Raw genomic sequence first — 25,849 nt, forward strand, 5'->3', positions numbered from 1 at the left:
TTAGTTTAAGGGCATGCACATTTTTTTTAGGATAGAAATACAGACAGGATAGAAATACAGAACTGCCCATGCATTTCTCCGCAAAGTTCGGAAATTAATATCTCGAAACTGGTGTCATCCCGAGAATTCGTTCCAAGTGGATCCGCCTTGCGAACTCCACGGCTACAATTTGTAAATTGCAATATGGGCCATCAGGTAATTAGTTAAAAACGTAATTAGTGAATTTTTGTTGATTAGTCGATTATGCATTTAAATTTTTTGCGCATGTAATGTCCGCCTCTTCGAGTAGACCAGCTCATTAACTAGAATGGGACTATCTACCACAGGCAACCTTAAATAAATTTTGAAAGTGTTCGCTGAAACACCCTGTATATATGCTCGTATGTCACTGTCGATTCAGTCACTTCGAGCCAGGAATGTAGTTTTACGTAAGATATCGAACTACGAAATCCCTCCTATAAATATCTCCTTTTTGTGTGCATTATTGTTTTGTTTTCTTCGCCACGGCGACGTGAAGGATAGAAAGAGATCTTACCGGAATCATGAACTTCGAAACGCTTTCTTCGAATGCCTTATATGTAATACATTATTTTATGATCTCGCTCAATTGAAGCGTGATCACCCATAGTGGCTATAGCGTAGCGTATAGTGTAGCGTATAGTATAGCGTAGCACTGCTGCGAAAAAGGACGTGGGTTCGATACCGGCCGTGACAGCCGCATTCCGACGAGTACCGAATGCAAGAACACTCGTGCACCGCCAATCGGTTGCATGTTAATAACACCCCAGGTGGTCAAAATTAATCCGCTGTCCCCCCCCCCCCTCCCACCACTGTGACGCGGATCGTATTATAATAGTGCCAAAACTACGATCTGATTAACGGGATCGTCGTTTGGCACTTAAAATTCGAGAATTAAATTTTTAATAAAAGGGCTACAATTTGGCACGAAAAAGTAATATTTGTAAGCGCCCAGTCAGGACAGATTGAGTTATCAATCGTTAGAGATTGGCAGTTTAGAGTTATATTGTGCGGGCTCATTCAACGCCATAATCTCCTCCATGCGCCACCTAGGCCCATGAGAATTGCTATTTATATAAACTAACCTTTGTTTCTCTAGATATGCGCTGATACGTAAACTGAGTGCCAAACCTCCTTGTGTTCAACGTTTTAGGGTTCAACGAAACAACCATTATCCCGCACACGTAACGTTTTGTAATGCGTTGCTGTAGCTGCAAGTTGATTGCGTTTGCAATCCTACAAACGCTAGAGGCGGATTCGCGCTGCCGTACGGTCATGGTATTGGACCTACACGTAGTACGGTTCGCGCCCAGAGGATTATAAGAGCCTCAGGGACGCTCAACGGCGTCAGGTTGCAGAAGCGACGAGGCAGAGCGACTCCGGCAGAGCCGATTGGCTAATCGGCTCTGCCAGAGCCGATTGGCTAATCGGCTCTGCCGGAGTCAGGACAGCGTTGTGTGCACACACATCATAGCGTTCTTGCTGAGCGTCTATGTGCAACCACACCGAGGGCTGCACGCACTAATCTGAGTGGAGCAAACAGCGAACTTCGAGCTAAATCTAGAAAAATCCTGTCTATAGGCGCCGGCGAATGCCGACGGTATTCCTTCATTCTCGTCTCGTGCACCGGGGAGGGGCAACGCCCGCGACGCCGCCAGCGGTGCCCCACGTCAGCGTTCTGAGACGCCTTCGGCAGACCGCGAGACCTTGCTATTACTTTCGGTAATTCGCCTGCGTACGAAACTGCCAATTAGTAATGCGAAGCATTCTTCAGAGAGTCAAGCCTGTCTCTTGCGAATGCATCTCGCGTCAAAGCTTTCGTGGGCCGATCCCGAAAATGGGGCAGTCTAAAATTGTGTGCGACTGGGAAGGGGACCCTGGGGCCACTGCGCACGTGCCACTGGGTACCCGTGTTGATGCGGATATATGTATGTAATTAAATCAATTAATGAATAAATTAGTGCATAATATTGTCCGACGGCCGAATTCGAACAGAGGACCTCTGGCACACAAGCTCAGTACTAGAGCGATTACGCCATGGACCACTTTCTTTCTTTCTTTCTTTCTTTCTTTCTTTCTTTCTTTCTTTCTTTCTTTCTTTCTTTCTTTCTTTCTTTCTTTCTTTCTCATTCTTTATTAACGCCGCGATCGTCGACCTGTGGAATATAGAACATTCTTAAGAATTTCCCGCGAGCAGCCACCGCGCTGAGGTGCTTGGAATGCTTCTTAATAAGTAGATGTAAACTGCAGTTGAGTCTGCCTCATTTTTGTATATTTCTTTCCTGTGTGTGAGTCGGCCATGGCATTTAGAAAACGGTTAATAACGTTTTCTTACGTATTCTACCTTGCTTAACATCTTAAATGTATTACACGTAATTCTTTAACCTTGGGCCACCTTCTTTTTTATTGCGATAGCAATTATATGGACACTCAAAAGCAGATTTCTGCCGTCGGCGTCGCCGTCGCCGTCGCCGTCGCCGTCGCCGTGAGGTTCCGTATGACGTCATTTGGAGATGAAATCGTCGCCGCGCGCCGAACGCTGTATGTGCGAGTGAAAGGGCGCGAGGGGCGCGTCTTTCACGGGGAGTGAACGCACGGCGGAGAACAAACGCGCGTTCTGCGCCGTGCTCGCTTAAGGGCTGCAGAAGTAGGCGTCTCTTTTCTCCTTTACAATCACCATATATGTAGAGCAAACGCGCCTTCTTCGGACGCGCGAGAGGCCGTGGGGGAGGGGGAGGGAAGGGAGGCGACGTTTAGCTGCGGCACCAAGTGCCTATTTATATCAGAGGCTCCAGCAACAGTCACCAACGCCGCACGCATTTTGAGCTAACGCGGGCAAAACGCCGATGGCGTCGACAACAGTTCTGCGTGTTGTTGCTACCAAAGCCGCTCACCTTACTTCGTATGACATTGCTGTGTTGCTATCGCATTTGTGTTTGCCAGTGCGTGCGTGTTGTTTATTCCAAAATAAACGCCAGGGCTTTCTGCATAGTCGGCACTAATGGAAGTTGCTTTTGGGAGCGCCATAGCACAGCCGACAACTTCCATCACAGCGTGGTTTCTCCACGTGATCTGGGAACGCGTGATACGCCCGCAGTACACCGAACGCGTCTATATGGAATACCCTGCCTATAGCTATGGAGCTCCCAGCGGAAACCGCTGCGTCACGTTTCTCATCATTACCGCGTCGGGAGGAGTAGATCTTGCCTGACCTGCACGGCGCCCAAACAGCAGAATACGGCTTTGGGCGCGACTATACGTATATACATATAAGCTGGAAGACGTGACGACGGCGAGCGTGGCTGCGTTCACTCTCTATATGAACTCCGAGACAGCGCCGAAACCGAGGGCGGAAGGAAGTGCGCTTCCGAGGAAGCTATAGAACACGTATTCAGCGCTATACGCTGAGATATGCCGAGCTGACGCCTGACTTGTCTCGATAGCACACGCCGTGTGGTTCGTCCGTCAGCGAGCCCAGGCAGCGACCGACTTCTATGAGGATGAATTGCCTGTCACGGAGTGTTGTCCTCGGAGGAACTTATGGTTAGGCAGCGTGTTCTGCGGCGTCGTAAGCGATAGGCTGTGCCCTGTGTGCCGATATTAAATGGAAGACGAAATTTGCGTTTAGAGCTGGTATCTTTCGTTGTTTCTGGGCTGAGATATTAATTTTGCGTTAGCTGTTACCTAAACACAAGAACACTGTTATAGCAAATAACAGTGATTGACAACGTAGACTGACTTACACCTTTGCAAGAACCGTTGTTACAACAGTAATTTAATTAGTGCCCTCTTTTATATTAGGTCGGAGTGTACTTTGAAGTACAACCCTTGCCGAAGTTTCGCATGAATCAGGGGTACATGCGATGGGTGCATTTGCTGGGCGCTGTGAAGCAGTCAACTTGTACAACGAAGGTGTTGGCTTGTGCTGTTAGTGGCTGGATTTCATACTCAAAACAGCGCACAAGGCAAGACGAGTGAGCAGACAACGCAGGGGTATAGTGTCGTCTCCTCGCTCTATTTTGGTTTTTAGCGTTGTATTCGGTGCGTCAACACATACGCTTGCAAACAAACCAACAACGTCTCTACAGTGCCACAAGGGTGTCTCGTCAGTTTCTCGTATAGCATCGTGCTAAGGCATGTACTTTGCTGGCATCTAGTTCAGTAAATCTGCATGCGAGTTGCCCACGTGATACTGTCGACGCCGCCTTCACAGGTAGGCAACGCATGCTATATACCAGGTTCTTTGTCAACGTCTGTCCATCGCTCGCGCTGCCCGTTAGGCGATAATTAGGGCCTATTCTTAGGCTTAACTCAATCAGTCTTTTTTTCTTTCTCTCTCTTTCTCTCCACCGTCACGTGATTACTGATCTCTCTTCTCACTGTTTTACGATCGTTCCTGACGTGGGAAAAGCCAACGCAACAACACTCGATCGACGTGGGGGCCCCTTTGTCCAACCAACGCTGGCCGGGAACAAAGACCGAAAAATGCGAGCGCGACGCTTGGAGATTAACCATAATGAAATCACCGGCTTCTCTATACCTTATAGGCCGGCCAAAGGGGATTAAGAGATGATAAGATAATGGGAGCTTCGCAGAGACGCCGGGACAAAAGGTTTTGCAGGCTTACGCTGTCCGAGAAGGGCGCCGTCAGCGACGCGAGAGGTAATCGAGCAGGAGAAGACATTGTGCCTATCCCGACGTCCAGGTTGAGGGAGATGGAATGGGGGCAGGATAAGCGGCGGCGTTCCGCGGAGTCTTAGCAGAGGGATTTCGCGATGCGTCGGAATATAATAATTCGCCCGAGTCCCCTCTACTGTAGCATTGTCGTCGTCTTTATAAAGCTAATCTTGAAAGTTCGGGAAGACATACTTCAGTAGTCAGAAAGAGTCTATGTAGAGTCTAAAACATTTCTGTATAAATATTCTTCATGCTACAATTTCGTAAAAAGTGTAAAGTGACAAGTTATTGAATTGTCTGACCATCCTATAAAAATCGTCTCTTCATTTTTTATATATAATAGTAGATAAGAAGTGTGAGATTATAAGTATATCAATTTATAAAGTTTGTCTAGACAGAGTCGAGAGACAGACAGACTGTAGACAGATTGTCACAGCGGAGCTCTTAAAGCCGGCCGTAATATGTGCCGCCTGCCACTGCGTTGCCCAGCAACCACCTCGCGGAGCGTCGAGCGCTATGCTCGGGAGAGAGAAAGAGAAAATGGGAGTGAGAGAGAGTGAGTGCGTCGCGCGCTATGCTCGGAAGAGAGAAGAGAAAATGAGAGCGAGAGAGAGTGCGCGCGTCGCGCGCTATGCTCTGGAGAAAGAAAGAGAAAATGAGAGCGATAGAGAGAGAGAGAAACAAATTGTAGCAGCACCAACGAGGCAACGCGCAGCAGTGCTGCCGACGCCATCCGCGCTTCTACGTTTCCCCGCATTAGCGCCGAACGCTCGCGGTGTCTGTGACTGCAGCGGGCGCCCTTGGCGGCGGCTCGGCCGAGCTCCCACCAGCTGCGCGCTACTGCGTATGCGCCGTGACGTCATCCCGACGTGTCCTCTGCAGCGCGCCGCCCGTACACTGTGCATAGCTTTCGCCGCCCCACTTCCCATACGTGTGCTCGGAGTGCAAGTGCTTCGCGAGGCGTTAACCGATGCCACGGACCACGAGGAATAATGATCATACACTTCGTATAACTTAGCATCACTTGGCATTACATCCTATAACTTAGCATCACTTCGTATAGCCAGGACCAGCTAGGAACCGATCCGCTCCGCTGTGTCTTTAGCCTTGCAAGCTACCCCGTTTTTTTTTTTATAGACTGTCTTAAAGAGAGCAAGAGATTCAACATTTATTGATTCCAGCAATCACGAGGGCGGTTCCGGCCTCCCTCCACCTAGCACACGGCCGAGATCCCCTGGCTCTCAGCGGCTGCCTCGACTAGCTGGAGGGCTCAGACCTGGTCTTGCTGGTCTGAGCTGAGCAGCAGGGTCTCCCACTGCTGCCGGTTTTGAATTTTGCGACCCTCGAAAACTTTGCAACGGAATCGCTGGTTCTTGCGGTTTTCTGCTCGTGCACATGCGTCTTGGTGCTTCAAATATTTCAGGCTCTCTCAAGGTTCAACGTAACTCATCATTCTTCCGTTGTCGACACTTCCCGTCCGATCGAAGTGAGGCGTGTCGACTCGGTGATTAAGAAAGCTTGTTTAACTGGCTGTGCACGTGAACAAAATTTTGTTCTACATGTCACAAAAAAAGAGAAAGAATTATTTTCTTGAAATATCGCCCACCCGTAGTGCTGAGAAGTGAATTGATTTTGTGGCCCATTTTCTAGATTAACGGCAGCTACGGGGGTGCGACTAAATTTAGTGTTTTGATAAACGTATAGGCTGCATAACCCCAGGTATGAGAATAGCTCAAAGAACACATATTATATAATGAGCGAGCGAGGGTGTTACAGACGGCTATAAATAACTATTATAGCTCCTGTCTGCCGCTTCGAGGATTACTTGAAATTCATTTTAAAACATGTTCTGCCGCACATCACACGATCGCCCCGTGAATGCTCATTGCACCGAAGTCATTTCCAACTTCTGCCCCGTTCTTTATCAAAGTTTCTCGGCTTTCCACTTATCCTAGAAAGTTTATTGCGATGCTGTCTCCGTGAAAAGAGGTTCATTAGGCACCAGCAATTCAGATTCAGGTCAAAACATGCTTGTGTAGTAAATGCAGCAGACGAAGCATATTGTCATAGATAGAGAGATAAATAGAATAAAATGAAATACATGAATCGCACTCCTATTTTTCTGTTTTCAGTTTCACAAGAATTGACTGCAGCCTGTAGCTCCGTAATAAAATGGCAATCATTAGTGCACTCTCAATATGTCCTAAGTATGTCTCAATATGTCCTAAGATGTCCTAAGTAAGGGGAACACTTGTGCATATACGTTCTACTTAGTTGGCAGAACCTATGCTGAACAAGAATATGATGTTCCACTCACTTAGTAACACTTCTCTGGGACGATAAGAGGGATACGCACTGACAGTGGCGAGAACTTTCACCAGGAAAGGGCATTAAAAAAACAAGTAGCAGTTTCGCTCGAAAGGGGAAGCATCGATTGCGATAGCAAATTAGTGGAGAACTATACAAAGTAAGCATAGTAGTTTTTTCGGCCGTGCAAACCTGTAAGCCTAAGGACACTAACTAAATTAACAAGCATGGTGTCTCGCGCGCACAAGCAAACACGAACGCATCTCACTCGATGACCGCGGAAACTCGCTGTTTAGGAAGGAAACTAAGAGGTGAAAACTAAAGTGGTTAACGAGGTTAAATGTCCGGTTGGCTACTCTGCACAGGTGGATGGCGTGAGGCAGAAAAGGACAGAAAAGATAAGGAAGCAAGAGAAGAAAAAAAAATATAATAAAGAAAAAAAAGGAACGCCTCAGTTCGCACATTCTATAGTTTTTCAATAAGTCCTGATTCTTCTAAAAAACATACTAGCGCTTTTAAAGCAGTTCGTGCCGACGTTGGCTGAAACCAGGGACCAAGAATTTTCTGGCTTCCCTAAGGGGACGGCTGTCAATCTTGTCGAGCGTGGTGCTGAGGACTTTCCTTTGTGCACTATAACGACGACAATCACACAGAAGATGTGCTATCGTCTCTTTGCACTCTCAAGTTTCACAATCGTAACTTGTGGCCTTTCCGATAAGGAAGGAGTACGCGTTGGTAAAATGTACTCCAAGCCATAGGCGACAGATGAGAGTTACCTCCCGCCATGGTAAGCCGTGTGGAAGGCGTAGCTTCAGATTAGGACCCAGGCAACGGAGGCGCTGGTTTTTAAAGTCTGTTGAATTCCATTGGGCTTCCATCGCTTGCTCGCGAGCAAGCGCACGGAGCTTTCCCGCTGCAACTGTTCTCATAGGTATGGCGACGCAATCGGCACCGGTATGTGAAGATCGAGCGGCTGCGTCTGCTTGATCGTTTCCAAGGATACCACAGTGACTTGGCAGCCATTGAAAGACGATGTCATGTCCTTTGTCAACTGCCAGATGGCAAATTTCGCGTGTGTACGCGACAAGTCGTTCGTGGGGTCCACGACGTAGTGCAGAGAGAAAACTCTGGAGGGTGGCCTTGGAATCGCAGGAGATGGACCATTTCTGGGGCGATTCCTGATCGATCAAGCGCGATGTCCGGAATTTTATCACAATAGATTTTGCTGGGACAAATACTGCAGCGGCTGAACTGGAGTGAATGACCAACCCATCGATGTAAACATGGTCACTGTGGACCTTATGTAGCAGCAATAATGCTGACTACTTCAATGCCGCTGACGGCATTCGTGCCATCTTCTTGACGCCTGTAATGGTAAGGCATATTCGAGGTGGTTGCACAGACCACAGTGGCAATGAAGGCCATACTGCTGAGACGTAATTCGATGGTAGCGATGCGCCGTGACAAGTCAGGAGACGGTTAAAACTCGTATGCGGCCTAGTTGTTGGCAGGCAAGCAAGATGGTGAAAGGGCGTCCTTGCGACATATCGAATGTGCACTCATAAAGCTTCAACTGTAATGTACCTTGATATAGGGTGGTCACGCGTTATGGCGATTGTGGCCGCTGTGGATGCACAGTTAGGGAGGCCGAGGCACGTCCGTAGAACTTGGGCTTGTATGTTCTGGAGTGTTCGAATGCTTGTTTTACTGGTGCTTCCCAGCACGGGCTGGCTGTATCTTAGGAATCCCACAAATTATACCTGGTACAGCTCTAGCATCGATTGCACAGATGCGCCCCAAGACTTTCCGCCGACAGATTTGCATACATGGGCTATTGCAGTCAACCTCTTTTTCATACATGAAATATGTGGCGTCCGAGACAAATCACGGTCGGTGATGACTCCACGAAAGCGGTACTTTGTTTCATGCGACTAATCGCCACTTTTCGGGGGATAGTTCTGGGCCTTTCATACGCAGGTAAGACGACGTTTGTGTGATCGCCTTGTGCAGCCTAGCTCATATCTTCGGACGAGTCTCGCCGGAAGCCCAGATGCAGATATCATCTGCATAGATGGATATATGGACCGTCCTTGGCAATGATCGAACAAGGCCTAGCAGTGCTACGTTGAAGAGCGTGTGGCTTAACACTCCGGCTTGCGGCACACATTTGCTGGAGAGATGGTGGGATGTCATTCCATCATCTGTAAGTACGAAGAAGGATCTAGCCTCCAAATAGCTGTTAATTCAGCGCAGTGCACTGCCACTAATGCCCACATCGGTCAAAGCATCGAGGATTGCTTGGTGTGCTACATTATCATATGCGTCTTTCATATCAAGAAACATCGCCACCGTTAATCGTTTCATGCACTTTTGGTGTTGAATAGATGTTACCAAATCAAGCACGTTATCGATCGATGACCGACCATGCCGGTAGCCCGCCATTGCATTCGGATATACCTCATTATGTTCTAGGTGCCATTCAAGGCGCGTAAACGCTGTAAAGCGCGGCGCTTCCACCTCCCTACGCTCCCTCCGTAGCGTTGTGCGCGACTGGAAGACTGCGCGCTTCTTTCCCGCATCCTGTCCTTGTGTGCGCGAGCTGCTGTTGCCGGCTCAACGGCGCATGCTTTCACTCGCAGATACAGTGTACGGTGCGCGGCGACGATTTTATCGCCCTTGGACTTAATACGGAACCTCACGACGAAAAGAGAACGAAAAGACGAGAACGAAAGAGACGAAGACGCCATAAGAACGAAAAGACGAGCATGAACTAGTATGAAAACGAGAAAGACTACAGGACGAGTGTTCGTCCTGTCGTATTCCTTGCTTTCATACAGTTTCCCGCTAGTCTTTCGCATACATTGACGCCTCTGTCGTGCAGAGGCGTCAATTACGCTCAAACTTTCCTGTGTTCCTTCTCATTGTGTTGTACGTTTCCTGTCTCGCGCAATAAGTATCCGTTCTTCATAACGTATACCTATCCCTCTCATATCCTCCCTCCCAGGGCATGCTTAGGTCGCTGTACCCGTTTGAAGAATTTATTTAATTTCTATCTGTTTCCTTACTCCATGGTGCAGTGTATATAGTACGCATTGGTGAGGCAACAAACGCGTGACCTTTCTCTCTTTTCTCTGTTCCGGTGCCGCAGACTCTCCACGCGTGGTGCCCGCCCTTGTTCGGAGGCTCGCTCGCCCCGCTGCCCAGCGCAGAAGCCGGCGGGCGGCATGGCGGAGGCAGCAGCGGGAGCCGGCATGGGCCCGCCGTCATGGGCCTGAGGTTCCGGCGGCTGCGCAGAATGTCCAGCGGCGAAGACGCGCTCACGCCGTCCTCTTCCGGCGCCCAGCCCCAGCAGCCGACGCAGGGCTCGGCGCAGCCGCCCACCAACGGCAGCTCGGAAGAAGAGGAGGCCTGTGACGGCCTGGCTGAACTGTCCCGGCCCGTCAGGCCGCTGCCCATCAAGGACGGCTACCTGCACGTACTGTCTGGGGACCATCTATGGTTCAGGTGCGACTTGGAAGCACACGCTGTTACTGGTGGGCCTGCGTGCGGCCACTATATTCGCTGTGGTCTACAGAGCGAGGGTCGATCTCCAGCACGCATGTCACATGAGAGCCCGCGTGGCCATAGCGAATGTTTCCTTGCTGCCCTGGGCTCACCGTGAGCTCAGCCTATCTCTATGTCCCTTCTGCATGATGGGCATGTCGCAGCGGTGCCCGCTGCTTGTTTTCTGAAAGCTGGGCCAGTTGGTTAGTGGAATAATACGGTAGAAAAAATTAACAGCTGTAGATTGGATTAGATTTAGCTGGAACTTCAAGTGGAGAGGTTGGGGGAATGTGCTTCCATGCTACTTAATTTAACTTCAATGTGGACTAAGGCGCGGTATGTGATGGAAATACTTGAAAAAGAAAGAAAAGACTAAATCAACGAAACAAGAAACGCAATTAGTCAATGCACAATCATAGTCTACTCGGGTTCCTATACTCGCTTTCGAAAATGTTTTTTGGAGTACGCCCCACTATGAAAAACTGATAAGAGGCGACGGCTGCCGTGAGTTTGAGACCGCTGGTCAAGAGCAAAGCGTGAAATCAGTGCTGCGTTGTATAACGGAATTGGGAATAACACTATAACGCTGAATGTGGTTCCCGTCCTTCGCAGGCTTTACGTGGCGCTGCACGCGGAACAGCTGGACGCGTACTACGAGGTCTCGGACAAGGTTCCCGTGATCTCGGTCAGCCTGGCCGGCTGCGAAGTGGTCACGCCGGACAAGGTCACCGGCTCGGCCCCTGGAGAGGTCTGCTTCCCCATACAGCTCGTCAAGAAGGTGAGCGAGCGACGCAGGTATAGCGCCTGTATACTTGCGATGTTCTATCGCTGGTTGAACAAAAGTCGCCGTTGAGCGCGGCCTGCTGAAGATGATAGCCCTTATGCAACGATGCGTGGATCTAACGGTGGGAGTTTTTTTTTTTGGTATAGTTGGTATTTCTCTATGTATGAAATCAGTCTGGATACGAAGATATACGGGTTGATTCTTACATCTGCACTTAAACTATATCGTCGCAAAGTGCGGTATACACTAAAGGCGATGACACTTATTGCAACAGACGTCTGCACCGATGAAAATTCCCTAGTGCGTGGCAGATTCACGAATTGCATGAAAATCAGTCTCGATACAAGGATACTACGTTCGATCGTTGCATCATCGCATATATGAACGCTGTACAGTATCTACCGACAAGAGCTTTAAGGATTATAACAATATATACACCAATACGAATGCGATTTATCTTCATTTATTGAAAGGGCGTAAAGTCTACAGCCGGCATATATAATATAAGTATTTCGTCATGACATCCCACCCTCGAAGAACAATTATGAGATGTCCAACGGGCCCGCAACGCGGCGGAGAGGCTCGGCCTCTCTGTCCCGACGTGGGAGCGGGCCGCGCTGCGCGCTGACGCGCGCTTTAATGGATCACCATAAAGTTTTTAATCCATACATCCATCCATCCGTTAGCAGACACAGATAAGCACTGGGGAGCGTCGTGCTCTACTGATAAGAATGCCACGTACATAAAACATTCTGAATTTTAGGATTTTACGTGCCGAAACAACGATATGATTATGGCAGCATGCCACTACGGCGTGTTGCCACATACATCGATAGCTGGACAAACGATAATTCCTTGGGTTAAATAATACACAATTGATCGTCGCATTGAATCGACTAGTCAATCCGTAGAGTATATAAATCAATTTAGTATATCCAACGTACAACGACAAATCACAGCCAGAAAGGCTATGGCGTAACGTTGGCTTCGTCTTTCACATTGTTCAAGAGGCACACGTTCCGCGAAAAGAAGAACAGTGCATGTTTAACAGGTCAAGGAATTACCCTAAGCTGTCCTCCGTCGCCTTTATTCCAGCGAATAATATGCCTCGCAGCGGTAATCCAATACATCGCCTCGCATTGTCAATCTTCGGGGACTGAAATTCGAAGCGGGCAATTTCGTCGCGCCGTGCGGAGCGGACAGGGCCGGTATGTAGCGAAAATAAATAGAACACGACACAGGCGCACCCCCCCCCCCCTCCCCCCTGCCTTTCCCCATCACCTCGGCGTTTTACTTCGTGCCTTTGATTTCTTGTGAATCTGAGAAAAAGCTCCCAAATTGCCTTTGGCTCGAACGGCTGTTCTACACACAATTCCGTGCAGTACCTTCATAGGCTACAGACTCGTAGCTTGTCCAGTAGCAGAATAGGACCTCGTGTATTGCACCACACCAAGTGTTCGTAGATCCGCTCGTGGGGTGGCTAGGTAATGTGATGGGGTATATTGGTAGTGGGGCATGCTTAGCGCCATCACTGACTTGGGGCCTGGTAAGCCTTGTGTATTTTCAAATTGGCATTAGTTTGTCTATACTAGCTTTTTTTTTTCTCCGAGTATGCGCCGCGGAGCAACAGGGTACAGCTGGGTGAGGTCATCAGGATTACTCCAGTTATTATACAGACTGCCTAAGCTATGAATCATTGCGTCGGGTGAGTCGTGGCCATGTACCGTCTTGCCAGTGGGAGGGGTCACACCAGCTTGCAATCAGGTCGTGTAGCGCTGCACGGGATTAAGTACGTAAAAATGAAGCACTGTGCTTATAATTATCGGCGCGCGGAAAAGAAAAAGAAAGAAAGAAAGAAAGAAAGAAAGAAAGAAAGAAAGAAAGAAAGAAAGAAAGAAAGAAAGAAAGAAAGAAAGAAAGAAAGAAAGAAAGAAAACGGCGAGTTGGAAGGTCATATAACGACGTTGTCACAGGCCTGTCACGGCGGCTTCGCGAAAGCTGAAATTAAGGATAACCGGTCCCCGCTCTAGGTGGGGAGGGAGGTGAGTGCCGGCACCGATCAAGTTACTACCCTGACATCGGGTGTTCTCAATCGACAGTGAACGCCTCATCCCATTGTCGTCCGGAATTGCTGAACGCAGGCGAATAACGTCGAAATGCATTTGTCTTTGCGCGTGCTTTATAATCATCGACCGCGCAAGCAAATGAGAGAGTGCCCGACGTTCGCTGCCGCGTGATTACTCGTTCAAACCTACACAAAAAGTCGTCGGGACTCTTTCCGCGTTTCTTTTTGTTTCTGTCAATATTCGCTGACGTTCAGATTTTTCGCGACGCAATTAACGGCTTCGTTGTTTCTTCTCTTTAATTCTGTACGCGTCCGATCCGCTGACTTGTTTCGTGAGAGAACATATTGTACTCTCGTTCACTTAATTGCTCGTCTCGTCTAGCCTTGTGCGTGTGTGTGTGTGCGTGCGTGTGTATGTGTGTGTGTGTGTGTTTGTGTGTGTGCGTGTGTGTGTGTGTGTGTGTTTCTGTGTTTTTGTGTGTGCGTGCGTGCTCTGTGTCTGTTACCGCTGGGGGCGGAGGCCCCAGACAGGACCACAACGATTACTCAGACTTTTTCTAAAATCCTAATGACGGGAAAATGACATTTCCTCTCCCTCTGTGGCCTCTATTACATTGACAAGTGCCAGTTGCCGATGTGACCTAAGGAAACTGCCAACGTGTGCCGTTTACTGCTGTGGCATCTGTCCTTGATGCGACTTGCCAAATGTACACACTGTTAGACCATCTTGAAGCAGGAGCTCCGCCATGCCTGTGCCTAGCTTTTTTTTTTTTGTTTCTTTACTATAGATAACAAAATGTCTCATTTTTCACATTGAGCTGTATAGCACTGCTCCTACATTACGTACAGAAACACTGCTGTAAACAACTGAAATGCTTAAGCCTGACTGGACTTCTGAGCTGGGCTAAGAAAAGACTGAAGAAATATAATTTCCTCCGTTTCATCATTTTGGCATGTTAACATGCACATGTGACATGCTTCGTTTGCGATGATCAAAACGTGAACAAGGTGAAAGCAGGAGCCATATACGTCACCTTCAAAAAGACTAGTCCACTTGTCGAAACGTTGGTTCAGGCTGCTTTCAATTTCTTCTCGTTTTGCTCATCGTCTTGAATTTCCATCTCCCACCTTCCCCGTCTGTTCCCATGCGTCATTTACGTTGTTCAAGCCGACGTCTAACCTACTATTTCTTCTCATTTACTTGTTTACTTGCCTTTCTCGCGGCTTCGTTCGTCGTTTACCTCTCCACGGTTGCTAGCGACATCAAGCTTGCCGCGACTGAGTCCCTTAGGCTTAGCTACTAAGGCTAAGCCTAACTTCATCCAGTCATTTCCACCGAGCCAAGTATTTCTTTCATCAGCGACTTCCCCTTATTTAGGCCTATAGCGTGGTTAATACATACACCAAACGTGGAACCAGTTAGCGACACCTGTGTCCTTCAATAACATTTTTTTTTAATGTTATACGAAAGGACTGTCGTTACACGTAGTGGGAACTGCGCAGCATATTAACACAGTCTCGTATCTCGTATGGCTGCCTTTCTATAGTCTCGTTGAGCCTAGAACACAATGGCCCACCTTATATATATGCGTTCGGTTTGCTCTTCAAAACCAAGCCTTTTCGATCGCATGGGGACATTTCAGCCTTCGGATTCCGCGGACCATCCCGTCTTTCTTTCTTTCTTTCTTTCTTTCTTTCTTTCTTTCTTTCTTTCTTTCTTTCTTTCTTTCTTTCTTTCTTTCTTTCTTTCTTTTCATAGCGTAAGGCAATTTTGGAGGAGATCCGAGCGGGCGTTTCCATTGTGCCACACGCGACGCAAAAAGCAGCGCGGCGCCTCGCCAGGACGCGTCCCGAACTTGTACGGCCTTCCCTTTTCGTTAAGGACTGCTTCTCAACTCTTTTATTAGCCTTTCTTTTTGTTCATCTAAGCAAGCTCGGGCGCTGAGAGATTCTGCACGTCTGCACGGAGACAGCAGCTTGCTCTAGACCAGAAGCTAGACAAAGTATATCCTTAAGGAGAGAGGGAAGGAAAAGAAAGCAGCACGCCCCATTTCTTGAGCAGCACGAGAGGCCTGCCGAGAAAAATCACTCTTTTGTTCGCAAAATACATCACCACTACTCCATATATATATATATATATATATATATATATATATATATATACTTACCCGTTTGCCGCCCCTCCATTCTCTGGCTTGCTCAAGAGTTCGGGCGCCTATATGTACGCAAATGGCGAAGAACCAGGTTCTTGAATGATTTCTTTCTCGATTTCTTTTTGTCTGTCTTTCCGTCATCTCACGGTGGGTCTCCTTACATCTTGCTGTTGCCGGGCGAGATTTTGGCGTACCTTCAGCTTACGGCGATGACACAAAAAAAAAAAGCTATACTTGGAGGACCCGAGACCCCCCATGTGCCTTTTGCGTCACCCAGCCACTCGAAGTCTTTATAAGCCGCTCCTCCGCAAACCGCTCCGCGAACACAGGCACTTAAGCGTTGCCGTAACTCATCAGCACGACCCAAGAAAAAGTATGAGTCAACGCCGAAGGAAACAAGTGGTCAGTGTGCCTCGTGAGAATGACAACGTGGAATCGCAAAGGGAAAAAAAAAAGAAGAAGAAAAGAAATAGCAACACATGCATTGGGGAAACGGAGAAGGAGGATGACGCATCTGCATGCTAAGAGTATAGAGCGCTTGTCTCGACCACATCGAGATGGCAAGCGCATGAAGCGTATTTCTGGCGTATTTTCGGCGTTCTATAGCGCCTGGCGTCGGCGCGTCCGTTTCACGCCGCGTGATGACCGCGCCATTTTTTGTAGCCCAAATACGTATACCACGAGGCTTGCGTTTGACTGTGTAGTTACAGGAAAAATCTTATAAATTACGGCCCGCATCATGGTTGCAGAGCGGTGTCATACAGAGGTCGTGACGCCACGGCCCTCGGAAAGTACTTCTGAATTAAGGACCACAGGGCTACTGTCAGCTATTGTCAGCTAATATCAGTGAGCTATTGCTATGTAAAAGCCGACAGCCGATCTCCCGTCGGCCCCTCAAGTTATCATATTGTCCGCTACCACACCTGGCGCGAGCCCCTCGTTACGTGTCATCGTGATTTTTCGTGTTATACAAATCAAGGTAATTTATTACTGATGGGGGCTTCATGGCGCTAGGGCTACAATAGCCAAAGAGCGCCGAGATCAAAATAAAACAAGGGCATTCTAAAGCGAAGCTTGCCTTGGCTCTTCCTCTGGATTTGGTCTTCTTCGTACTTTCCTCACGCGATATATATATATATATATATATATATATATATATATATATATATGAACGAGAAGAAAGGGAACCGAGGGGCCCGATTATTATTAATCATAAGAAGCCAACAAAGAATGACACCAAGGACAATATAGGGGAAATTACTTGTACTTAGTAACTGAATTAAATAAAATGATAAAAATAATAGAAATGAAAATGAATGAAAAAACAACTGTCCGCAGGTGGGCCGGGAGCGATCCCACGTCTTCGCATTACGCGTGCGATGCTCTTACCATTCAGCTACCACGGAGCCGTTTTCCCATCCACTTTCTGGGGTATTTTATGTTTTACAACTAAAACTAACCCTGGGAGTGTTAGCCAACGCCACCACCCACAAACCAAAAAGATCACGTGCTCGTGACGCCTGCGGCAGAAAGGATGTTCCACATCCGCAGCTAGGTTTGTGAGTGGTGGCGCTGGTTTGTGAGTGGTGGCGCAAAGCTCGAGACACAGCTTCACTGTTTCTCGAGACACAGCTTCGTCTCGAGCACTAGACGAAGTGCTCGACACACAGCACTGTCTCGAGCACTAGGCCGCGCAAAGCTCGAGAGACACAGCTGTGTCTCGAGTTTTGCACGGCCTATAGTTAAAGCTTTGCCGTTTTTTTTTTTTTTTTTTATCTAAGAAACCCCAGATGAGGCGAGACAAAAACATACTTAGCGCAAGGTGTCAGATAAGAGGCAGATATTGTTTCGCATGAAAACGCTTGCAGTATAACGTAAGAATCGAGCACGAAAACAGCTGAGAAGGGTAAACGATTTCCAGATATAGTTAATGATATGGAGTATAGTTATAAAAGGTCACACAGCATGCTGCCCTACACAAACTACGCCGAACAATTAACTGGTGAGAGGGCACGCCGATGAGAATGATACACAGACGAAAATAACGTGGGCAATATAGAGGCGCAAACGTGTCGTGAATAAGGGCCCCCCTAGCGAAACTGATGACCGCCCCGTGGCCTGATAGTCTGATGCGAGCGCGCGATCTCACAATACTACACGACTTTTCTGCCATAGAGTTTCACACAATTACCACGGGGCAACTGTGGCGCTAGTGTCTACGGGAGCGGCAAGCAGCGCAGTCTATAGCCGGCATGGTAATGACGGGTAGTACATGGATTTGCCTAAAGTTTCTCCATCTGGCTTGGAATGGCTTCCTGACTTTCCAAAGCGATAATTTTGAAGACAGCACTGCGTTATGAATAATTAGGTAAACATTATTAAAATTGCCCGACGACAGGATTCGAACACCGGACCTCTAGCACAGAAGCCCGATATTGAAACCATTGCGCCGCGAACGCAGGGACAAGGGGAACCACTGCATTCGCAGCGAATATGCGTGCTTATAGAGTCTTATTAATGCGAATACATTAGATGGTTCATGAAGCGGAAAATCTGGCGGCGTGGCCTAGAGATGATCTAAAAAGTCACGTGGTCACAGAGACGCGCTCGTGCCACTGCTCGCGCGTCTCCTTCCACAGCTGGCTCCCCTGACGCTCGTCATGCCAGCGTTCCCATAATGCCCCTCCCCCTGCGAAGGCGCTGACGGCACTGGCCCAATGCCACTCGGTGCGATGATTTCGGTGAGTTCTGTCGTGCGCTCCGATGGACGAACCTTGGACTTCGACTTGTCAGTCAGCAGCTGCGCCCGGCTCCTTTTAACGTCCACACAAGTACGCCTGCAACTGCGATTTCCGTCGCATGCGACCATAATCGCACTTTCCGTGCGATGCAAATTGCATCGTGTGAAACAGGCTTCAGATCGGGCGTCTATGTTGTGGTTCTAACGGCTCTCGCAATCGCGAAGTTGTAAAACAGGACCTTGAATATCGCGTTTTCGCTTTTTAAATATTTGCTTTGGTCATACTGAGCTTAAAGGCTTTAGTTGCGAGCGGAGCAATTCACAGATGCTCTTTTGCTGTTCTCCTTGATGAGACGGTGATAAAAATATTTGCCAAAACTCTCTAAAATGGCCAGAACGACTGCGGTGGTTATGTGCAATAACATCTAGCGTTATGCGTGAGGACTTGGTGGTTATGTGCAATAGTATAGTCGTCAGCTGTACGACGGGCACAATGCTAGTAGTTGAAATGTAATGAACACAACAATTTCATAGACAATATCAAAACTCCCTAATCCGAAATTTGAGCTCGGCTCTCTATACGTGTTTTCATTTCGCGTTATATTGGCAGGCGCGGATAATCTGTCTCGTGCGGTACGTTGCAGGTGTCGCGAAGTGTGGCGCGACTGTCTCGCTAATCTGGAGATCGCCAGAGCCACCGCGCGGGCGACGCGTGGCCGCGATTCACAATAGCCAACGCCGCCGACAGACCACCCAGACGACGCGCGCTACTCTGGCGCCACCCCGTAGTCATCGTCGCCGCACTATGCTTCTCACCCTTTCCCCATACCCTCCTCCGCTTTCCGCCTCATGGTTCCGCGGCAGCCTCCTCTCGGCTTTCCTCCTCCGCTGTGGCCCGCGTTCGCTCTTTCATCCTTCGCTGCGCTGGTTCGCTCGGTTACGCCGACGCTGACGCTCGTCGCGGGAACGGGCGCATACGAGCTGCGCTCTGAAAGAAACCATAACGCTGCATGCGATTATGCTATTTTGGATCACATTCGTGAAACGTTGGAAGAACGAAGAGTATATAGGTTGTAAACATGATACAAGAAGCACTAAACTTGCTCTTTGAAACTGCTCACCACTCTTACAATGAGCCCAGGGTTCCACGTCCTCTGCTGCGACATGTTATAGCAAGCCTCGGATATTAATGCGAAAGCATTATTTGTCCCATGAGGCAAGAAAGCCGGCGTTACAGGGTACGAGTGGTACCAAAAATAATCATTACATCATGTGACGTCATCAGAATCTAGTATGACGTCAGTAGTCATACAGAAGATAATAAAGGTATAACAACGTTAATTAATAGTAATTATGGGTAACTAAACTGAATTAAAGAGAATTAAGGTGAACTACAGTGAGGTAAAGTGAATTAAAGTTAGAACAAGTTAGACTAAGACTAAGCTGACTCAAAGTGGAGTAAAGTGAATTAAGGGGAAGTAAAAGGAATGAAGGTGTAATAAAGTTGGTTAAAATGGATTAAGGTTGAATTAAGTTGATCAAGTTGAATTAAGGTTGGTAAAAATTAGAGCAAAGTGAATTAGGGTGGATTAAAGTGGTATAACGTGGATTAAGGTAGAGTTGTGAAGGACATGTGACAATCTATGACGTCACGTTGATCACGTGATAATTGAAAGTGAAATTGATTCCGAAATGCTCATGTATGACGTCACTTCACGTGTCATGTCATGACACTTGTCACGTCACAATGCTTTCGCATTCACATCACGTAAGGATACTGAAGTGACTGTCAATTTTTTTATTAGAGACTCGCTTGTGGCTGCGGTTCTCGCATCATCTGCATCTGTCCGGGCGGCATTTTGCGGCTGCTCTTCTTTTCAGTCTGCGATCTCTTCAGTCATGGGGGAGTGCTACTTCATTTGGAGCCATTTGAAACTACCTGGGAGGCTTGCCTCAGTGCGGCTTCATATAGCTCGCGTGTCAACGCACTACGATTCCGCCATACGAATGGGCTCATTTGATGCCGCTCGGAGCACAATATTCGTGCCGTCATCAAGAGGAAGCTCTAGCTCGGGCCCAACTTTGATGCCACCAATTCAAATACAAGTAAAACACAGAAATGCTCTTCTAATTTCAATCAAATTTCTTGCATTTGAAGGGAGGAACATAAATTCTGGTGACTGTAGGAAGCGGGATTTGGCTTAGAGCCTGATTTCTTAGTGGCACGAGCACTGAGTGACACTCTTTGTTTCTTGTGCAGCAACTTCCGGTTAGGGACCGACTTCCGGTTAGTCACAGAGGTGGGACGAAATTAAAATAAATCAGAGAAAAATAAAAACAGGTAGCTATCGATGGTTCTACTTATGGTTGATGATAGATATGACATCAGAGCACAGGTTTAGTAGAGTAAAGAGCTAATTAAGTGTCAGGAATAATGAGAAACAATTAAGGAAGCCGTGCACCAAAGCACAAAATCGTACACTTTAGATACCCACCGCATCAGTACAGGTTTAGCTCCATGCGCGTTGTGGTTTGGCTCTATGTGCGTGGCGGTTTCAAGCCAGTTCCGTTCAGGTCGCCCTGGAAGTAGACCACGAGGACGCCGGGCCAACTGTTGTGTTCTGTCGAGTTTACGACGACGAGGACGCCGGGCCTAGTGTAGTGTATGTAGTGTAGTGTAGTTTACATCGTTAACACCAAGTATTCACCAGCATTCTCTGTGTCTGTGTCGTACTTCACTTTAATAACACAAAGTTACCACAAGGAAAACACCAAGTTAACCCAAACGATACACCAGGGTACACCAACGACGAGGTGCGACTGCCACTAGCAGATACCGAAGTCAAGAATTAGGGTCGTTTGTCATATTTTTTTAATCTTCTGCGTTAAGAGAAAGTATGAATTGTTTCGAAATTTAGTCGAATTATTCCCAGATTAGGCTTAGTACACAAGGCGCAAGAACGTGCGATCCCCCAAGCACGAGCATCAGACAAATCCACGTACTGCCCATCATTCCCACGGTGGCTAAACGATCGAAGCGCCAGAATTCGCTCCGTAGTTATTGTAAGAAACTCTATTTTATCTGCTACCATGTGCGCACAGGTAATAGCTTTTGGAAGCGCGAGATGGTTGTAACAGGGGCTCTGTACCGAACCCGTTTGCGAGCGTTCTCGTCGCCGGAAATGAGTTTTCAGCCCGAGAAGGGGCGCAAACCACGTAGGCGCCGCTGAAAAAGCAGTATAACTGAGCTTCAAGGAAGAATGTGTATGCAACGGGCGGGGGGATTGTTCTGTTTAGCTATGGGCCGCCAACGCGTACCTTTCCCTCAGCTCGCTGCAAGCTCCATACTACGCGCATGGGTTAGTGCGTTGCGCGCCCGTTCAAGGGCTCGTTGCCTGTAGAGCTGTCTTAACTGCAACTACGTACGACGCACTCCGCGTTGCCAGTTCAGAGCCAGTTGACTGTCTCCACTTCATGCTTGCTCATTTTCTTGTTTGATTGCTTCTTTTCCTCCTGCGAGCGCTTTCATTTCGTCCTTATTCCTCGTCTTTATTTATTTATTTATTTATTTATTTATTTATTTATTTATTTATTTATTTATTTATTTATTTATTTATTTATTTATTTATTTACTCTGCTTGTTTTTTCTTCTTCCTTTTTTTTCTTCTTCGACTACTACTGCTTGTTGTTATCACACAAGAGCGTGGCGTGACGTCCGCTTTAAATTTGTTTAACGCCGAAGGAAGCGCTGAAATGAAAGTGAATATCTTCCATTTAGGTACAGGCACGAGGGGAGGGCCTTGTGCGAAAGTAATTGCGGTTGGAGGAAGCGCATCGCCCCCATTTTCGTTGCCCGACGGTTCTCGTGGTGTGCCTCGACTCTGATAACAAAAGTGTGATGGGAACGCGCATAATAATTGCAGTGGGCAAATACGTGCAGCTCGTTTTTTCTTTTTTTTTTCTTTCGTCAGCATCCTTCACGGTGAAGTCCGCGCGGAGGCCGGGAAAAAGAAGGCTGTCTGTCTGATGTATTGGAGTGAAACACGCTGTTTCGTACGGAGCTGCAGGAGTGAGTCTTTCTGTTTCGTCGGAGGATTTAGGTCATAAGCAAAGAAAGGATTGATACTGTCCGTAATACCGGTTACCTCCAAGGCATCTATGGGAGGATGAGTTCGGTATAACTTGGCGTTTTGCGTTCGATGACAGCCAAGGCACGTTTACTGAAAGCGCGAACGAAACAGACTGGACACCAGCAAAGGATAACACCTCGCGAGCACTGTGTTCCTAACATATCACATAGAACATGTCATGCATAAGGCTCATACTTCAGCAGGGCTCCTCTCTCGCACTTCCCTTCATTGAATAGCGGCACACGCACTCACTGGCGCATAACCAGTGACCCAAGTTGGCTTGACGGTTGGTTTCGAGCCCGGTTACATCAGCACAACAGCCCCATGTTCTACCCATTAGACCACGGGCTACCCTGTGAGTCAAGTTGGAGTGAATGGGGCTAGATACGCGGGCATACTTAGGTTGATTCCGAAGAGGGCATATGGTATATTAAGAATGCTTATCGCATTTAAGAAAAAAAAGTCACAGGCCTGCGCGTCACAAGCAGCGCAGTTACAGCGTAAGCTGGTGGAGTGGCTCCAGAGTACCTCCAATTTCGGCACCACGCACACCAGGGTCTTTGCGACAAAGTAACTTCGCCTCGTTTTGGCGAAAACGATCTGAACTGCCAGCCCGGCGTCGACGGCGAGCTGCGGCTTGTAATGCTCTCTGCGCAGCAGTCTGCTGAGCCCGATGATGACTGGCCGCGCAGGCCTGTGACGTTTGCAGGCACCTTAACTAGATGGCGCCACAGTGATGGGGGAGGCTGGCGATGGCGTTCTTTTTTTTTATTGGGCGCCTCGTCTGAACGGTATCTTGTCGTCTGCGCATGCGCACGCTGCGTTTATAGGCGCCTTAACTAGATGGCGCCACCTTAACCTTATCTCCGTTCCAAGTCCTTACGCATATACGCTGGCAATAAAATACAAACAAACTTTTATCACCCCTGAAAACATGCTAGATTCTATGGCTCAGTTAACATTGAGGGCACGCATTTACCCTGCACGTCATACAGATATATAGAGCGCGCCGTATTCTCGAACATCTTATGGTACGCAAATGCTTCGACACACTCTTCCTGTTCTCCTGAATTATCTGCATGATGCCGAAATTAACATAGAAAAGTTGTCGCAGTTTCACCTGAAAGGTGAAGCATCAATTGCGATAGCAAATTTGTAGAGAGCTATACGGAATAATGATATTAGCTTTATCAGCTGTATAAACTTGGACATGCAGCAGCACCGGCAACACGCAGAACTATTGTCGACGCCGTCGGCGTTTTGCCCGCGTTCGCTCAAAATGCGTGCGGCGTTGGTGACTGTTGCCGGAGCCTCTGATATAAATGGGCACTTGGTGCCGCAGCTAAACGTCGCCTCCCTACTCTTCCCTCCCCCTCCCCCTCCCCCACGGCCTCTCGCGCGTCGGAAGAAGGCGCGTTTGCTCTACATATATGGTGATTGTAAAGGAGGAAAGAGACGCTTACTTCTGCAGCCCTTAAGCGAGCACGGCGCAGAACGCGCGTTTGTTCTCCGCCGTGCGTTCACTCCCCGTGAAAGCGCGCGCCCCTCGCGCCCTTTCACTCGCACATACAGCGTTCGGCGCGCGGCGATTTGGCGCTGAGCCGTGCTCCCTCAAGGGCTGCAGAAGATAGCGCCAACCTTTCCCTTTCCCTCAAGAACCACTTATCATCGGCGACGATTTCATCTCCATTGACGTCATACAGAACCTCACGGCGACGGCGACGCCGACGGCAGAAATCTGCTTTTGAGTGTCCATATAATTGCTATCGCAATAAAATGTGAATAATAAAAGCTTATGTGCTTTTTTTTTGTTGTGCGACTGTAGGACACCTTGTATTTATATTTTCTATATTTTGTATATTTGTCTCAAATCACATTGATTTACATTAAGTGCTTCATATTTTCTTTTGCATCCCATTATATTGACACGTATACATAGGTTGCACGGACGTCATCGCGGACACCATATTGGGGTACCAGCAGGTCGAGAAGGGTCGTTAAGGCTCTGTTATACTCCGACGATCACAACGGGCGCGCGCGCCGGCGTTCGTTTTATCGCGTCACGTCGGCGAAGACACGCCAGGCGCAAATCCGCCTGCCCTATAGTCCAACGCGACGCGGCCCGACGCAGCGGCCGGAGCCAAAGCAGCGCATGCTCAGTAGAGCAGAGCGCCGCGCGGAAAGCGAGCGCCGCGCGGAAAGAAACGCAGACGCGGTGCAGTCTGGGTAACGTCCTCGGCGCGAAATTAGAGTGTACTAGACCATATTCTAGTACACTCTAGCGAAATGCAGCATGTTGCATTTCGCGCCGGCTGCCGCCGGGCCGCGCCGACGGACGCTGGCCGCGTCAGTCGCGCCTCGCGTCAGATTATTGAGTGCTCGCGTTTTGCTAGCGTAGCGTCGCTGTGCCCAGCGTGCGCGCGCGTCGACGTTACGTCGGAGTATATCGAGCCCATAAGCAAGGAACATGACAGCATGATAGCAACAAAAAGCGTGTCTTGCGTCGAACGTCATAGCAAAAAAAAAAAATGATAAACCGGTGAAACGGCAACAAAAAGCGCGTCTTGCGTCGAACGTCAGTGCGATAACAATGATAAACCGGTGAAAAACAATCGCCGTGAAAAAGCTAAACAGTTTGCGCGTGATAATACGTTGCACTGACGTCATCCTAGTCGCCATCTTTGGGTACCAGCGCGGTGAGATATGGCTGCGTGACGTCACATGAATACTATCTATACATGTTTATCTTTCACCGGTGGCCGCGTTCGACCGGCTAACAAATGTTAAACGTTATCGCTCGGCGCAGGACGCGCCTGCATTGGAAGCTTCTCGAACGTTATCGATGCTTCTATCCGTCGTTTGTGGTCACCGACGCTCATGTAATCTGATTATATGAACGACGCAAATTGTCTAGAACATTCTGGAAGACACGCGGGCACCAGGGATTAATCTGGAACCTTCGATCACTCACGTACAAAAGCCGACGCGTTTCGCCGCTGATCAGATTTCGACGATCGCCGAGTGTGTTCGCCGCTGTCGTTTCAACCACGCGTTCAAGAAACGGATTACATATGAATCAATTAAGGTGGTTCGACTTGCCCGACTAGTAAACCCTGCTCTGTGACATGCTAAAAGTTGCACTGATCTATGCTCCAGGCTTAGCTAAAGCCCAGACCGAAAAAAATCACCACATATCCACGAAGTGAATGATGATGAGTGGGCGAAGCACAGGGGGATCATTCGGGTAAGTGTGAATCCTCGTGTATATATATATATATATATATATATATATATATATATATATATATATATATATATATATATATATATATATATATATATACTGTACATGTGTACAGTACACATGTACATACTCTGGTATACACAGTATACATGCAAACCAGACCTACGGACAACGGACGACGACGAGGG

The 25,849-nt window shown here is 48.1% G+C and overlaps 1 protein-coding gene across 3 annotated transcripts in view; it reads left to right on the forward strand.

Moving 5' to 3' along the window:
* Nucleotides 1-25,849, forward strand: part of LOC119446386 (uncharacterized) — a 261,982-nt gene that overhangs the window by 62,285 nt on the left and 173,848 nt on the right. For all 3 annotated transcript variants that reach the window (XM_049664106.1, XM_049664105.1, XM_037710809.2), the window contains exons 2-3: nt 10,151-10,506; nt 11,158-11,323. In XM_049664106.1, coding sequence (XP_049520063.1) covers nt 10,268-10,506; nt 11,158-11,323 — 405 coding nt within the window. In that variant the 5' untranslated portion in view covers nt 10,151-10,267. The remainder of the gene's footprint in view (nt 1-10,150; nt 10,507-11,157; nt 11,324-25,849) is intronic.

This window comes from Dermacentor silvarum, chromosome 3, assembly GCF_013339745.2.
Source record: "Dermacentor silvarum isolate Dsil-2018 chromosome 3, BIME_Dsil_1.4, whole genome shotgun sequence".
Classification (NCBI taxonomy): domain Eukaryota; kingdom Metazoa; phylum Arthropoda; class Arachnida; order Ixodida; family Ixodidae; genus Dermacentor; species Dermacentor silvarum.